The 2682-nt window shown below is 57.0% G+C and overlaps 1 protein-coding gene across 1 annotated transcript; it reads right to left on the bottom strand.

Annotated features, from left to right (window-relative positions):
• Nucleotides 1–624: 624 nt before the first annotated feature.
• On the bottom strand, nucleotides 625–1722 carry LOC123065868 (uncharacterized protein At5g39865-like). The gene has a single exon (XM_044489071.1). It carries the CDS (start codon nucleotides 1579–1581, stop codon nucleotides 832–834), a length of 750 nt encoding a protein of 249 aa, XP_044345006.1. The 5' UTR covers nucleotides 1582–1722; the 3' UTR covers nucleotides 625–831.
• Nucleotides 1723–2682: the final 960 nt, after the last annotated feature.

Below are 2682 nucleotides of genomic sequence, written 5' to 3'. Positions count from 1 at the left end.
ACCATACCAATCAGCAGATGGCATTCAAAACGCCGCACGAGCTCCGTTCCATTTTTTCCTCCCCGGCGAGAGAAAAGGGAGCATCCAAGAAAAGCCTCTACCTGTGTCCTGAGCGAGACGCTAGCTTTTCCAGCGAGACCGCTTTTCCGGCGTAGCAGCCGTAAGATCTTGCCTAAGATCTCGGCAAGGGGCGCGCGAGCTCCACAAGTAGCTAGCTGCCGCTGCTGCGGCCCAGCGTCGTAAATTCAGGCATGGCATGTGGCAGCTTTTTAGAAACTTGACCAGTGCCCCTCCGCAAACAAACAAGCAAACCACATACACCAACCATTCAACTCCATCATCAGGCACGGTGAGCATTTTGACGAAAAGCAGAAAAAAAACAGTGCAAAGGGCTCATGCCTTGCATATGCCAGTAGCCTTGCAGTACAGTACAATTCACAGGACAATCTTTTCTTAACTTCTACCAATAAGCAGCAACATTAAACTTCTACTACTAGAGTAGAGTAGTGAGCAGTAGTACTAACATTTATCAATCATTTACTAGGGTCATAGAACAAACTCAGATTCAGACTTAAGAGAAAGTAAGTAGTATACGCAACACAGCATAATGCGCCACTAGAGGTGTTTGGTTTGGAAATGCTGAAAACTTGCAACTCCCAATTCATCACACGGTACTGTATCAGACACCAGTTACACTAAATCATGTAGCAGTAGTAGTAAAGACTACACGCAGAGCCCATTTCTTATCTCGACTTTGGTACAACTAGGAAATTAAAATCTAGTACTACTGAGTACAAGTCATCAGTGGATTGGAACCTTTTTGAATCTGGATCAGACGGCCGGCGGGGAGCAGTCCGGGCACCGGACGAGGCCGTTCTCGTTGCAGCCGGCGCAGGTGCGGAACCCGCCGCCGCCCTTGAGGCTGTACCGCTTGTGGCTCCCGTCGCAGCTGCCGCACAGCACGTAGCGCTCGCCGCCGCACCGCGCGCAGGCGGCGAGGGGCGCGGCGCCGGCCACGACGCGCCGCAGCTCGCCCGACTCGTGCAGGCGGCGGAGCTCCTCGGCGCCGCCGAGGTGGCGGCCGCCGACGAAGACCTGGGGCAGCGTGATCCGGCGGGCGCGCGGGAGCAGCGCCGTGAGCTCCTCGAGGTAGCGCGCGTCCATGGCGAGGTCGCGCTCGTCGACGGAGGCCCGGAGCCCGCGCAGGATGGCGCGCGCGGCGCGGCAGTCCTCGTGGGTGCCCCGGATGACGTGGAGGGAGGTGTAGTAGAGCACGACGCGGCGGTCCGCCTCGGCGGCGGGCGGCGGCGCCTGCAGGGTGCGGAGCGCGCGGAGGGCGGAGGCGGCGATGCGGACGCGGTGGAAGACTCGGGCGGCGGAGGGGGAGCACGGGGCCGTGTGCGGCGGCTGCGGCGGGGACGGGGAGGGCGCGGCCGGGTCGGAGCGGAGGAGGGCCTGGAGATCCTTGAGGGAGGGCGAGTTGAAGGAGAGGCGCGGCGAGGCGGCGGCGAGCGCCGTGGAGGAGCAGGTGGAGGCGGAGGTGGGGGAGGAGGAGCGCGTCTTGACCCAGGGCAGCCACATGGGGAAGCCGGAGATGGGGAAGATAGAGAGGGAGGAGATGCCGAGATGGGGACTCGTTTGGTTTTCAGTTTGGGAGCGGGGCGGGGGGAAGCGTGTGGCCCTAGCTGGACTAGTTTCGTTTCGTTTTGGTTTTTCACCCTTTTTCGGTTGCGAGGTTTGGAATTTGAAGGAGGGTTGTTTGTTTTTTCATTTTAGCCCTTGGAAGCTGTGAGGTTTTTTATGGCCAACACTCGTGCATGTTTTCTTTTTTCTTTTTTTTAAACTCATCACAACTTTATTTAACCCTCCCACTCAGGGATCTCGTCTGCGACAAAGTGCAAAATGAAATCTGGGGGCATATGAAGCCACACCTTACAAAGATTATTTACTACCGCCTCTCTAGCTAACGAATGAGCCACTCTGTTAGCTTCCCGTCGTACCCACGAAATTTTCCAGCTTTCCCTCGTCGCCAGCAAGTGCTTGACATCCTCCACTATCGGCCCTAGCACTGAGAGATCTTTCTCCTTGTTTTGAAGTTTGCCAACAATCTCTCTACAGTCCATCTCGATGTGGATCCTGGCTATGTTCAGGTCAAGCGCCATCTGAGCAGCTCTTTTGCATGCAAGAAGCTCTACCCTCGCCGGATCACTCCCCAGTGGGAGGACGTAGCACGCTCCACCCAAGTAGGCGCCTTCATGGTTTCTGAAAATCATCCCAGCACCCCCAGTCTCGCCCCCCTTGGACGTAGCTCCGTCGACATTTACCTTGGCCCATCCTTCCTCCGGGGGCCGCCACCTTTCCTTCACCGCCGGCTGGCCTTGCTTGCTTTTGCGACCATGTATGCCTTGCCACTCGCCCATGAGGTGAAAAACCCTGCGCGCAATCTCCTCCGCATCTTCGATACGCTTGCCATCTCGAGCATTGTTTCTTGCAAGCCATAGCGCATATGTTCCTTGCACCATAACAGCGCGTTCATCATCAGACGCCTTCTCGAGCCACGTAAGAAGCCACCTCGACAACGCACTCTGGGGGTAGACTGACTCCGGCGGGATCACCACCGGTACCCCCAACTCCGAATGCATTATCTTCCAGAACTTTGCCGAATGATAGCAGCCCCAGAAG

Source organism: Triticum aestivum, chromosome 3B, assembly GCF_018294505.1.
Source record: "Triticum aestivum cultivar Chinese Spring chromosome 3B, IWGSC CS RefSeq v2.1, whole genome shotgun sequence".
NCBI lineage: Eukaryota > Viridiplantae > Streptophyta > Magnoliopsida > Poales > Poaceae > Triticum > Triticum aestivum.
Note: the sequence above shows the minus strand (reverse complement) of the source record. Positions and strands in the feature narration are given on the sequence as shown.

What these genes read in the sequence shown, in the direction of transcription:
- LOC123065868 (XM_044489071.1), bottom strand. Translation starts at nt 1,581, where the DNA reads ATGTGGCTGCCCTGGGTCAAGACGCGCTCCTCCTCCCCCACCTCCGCC.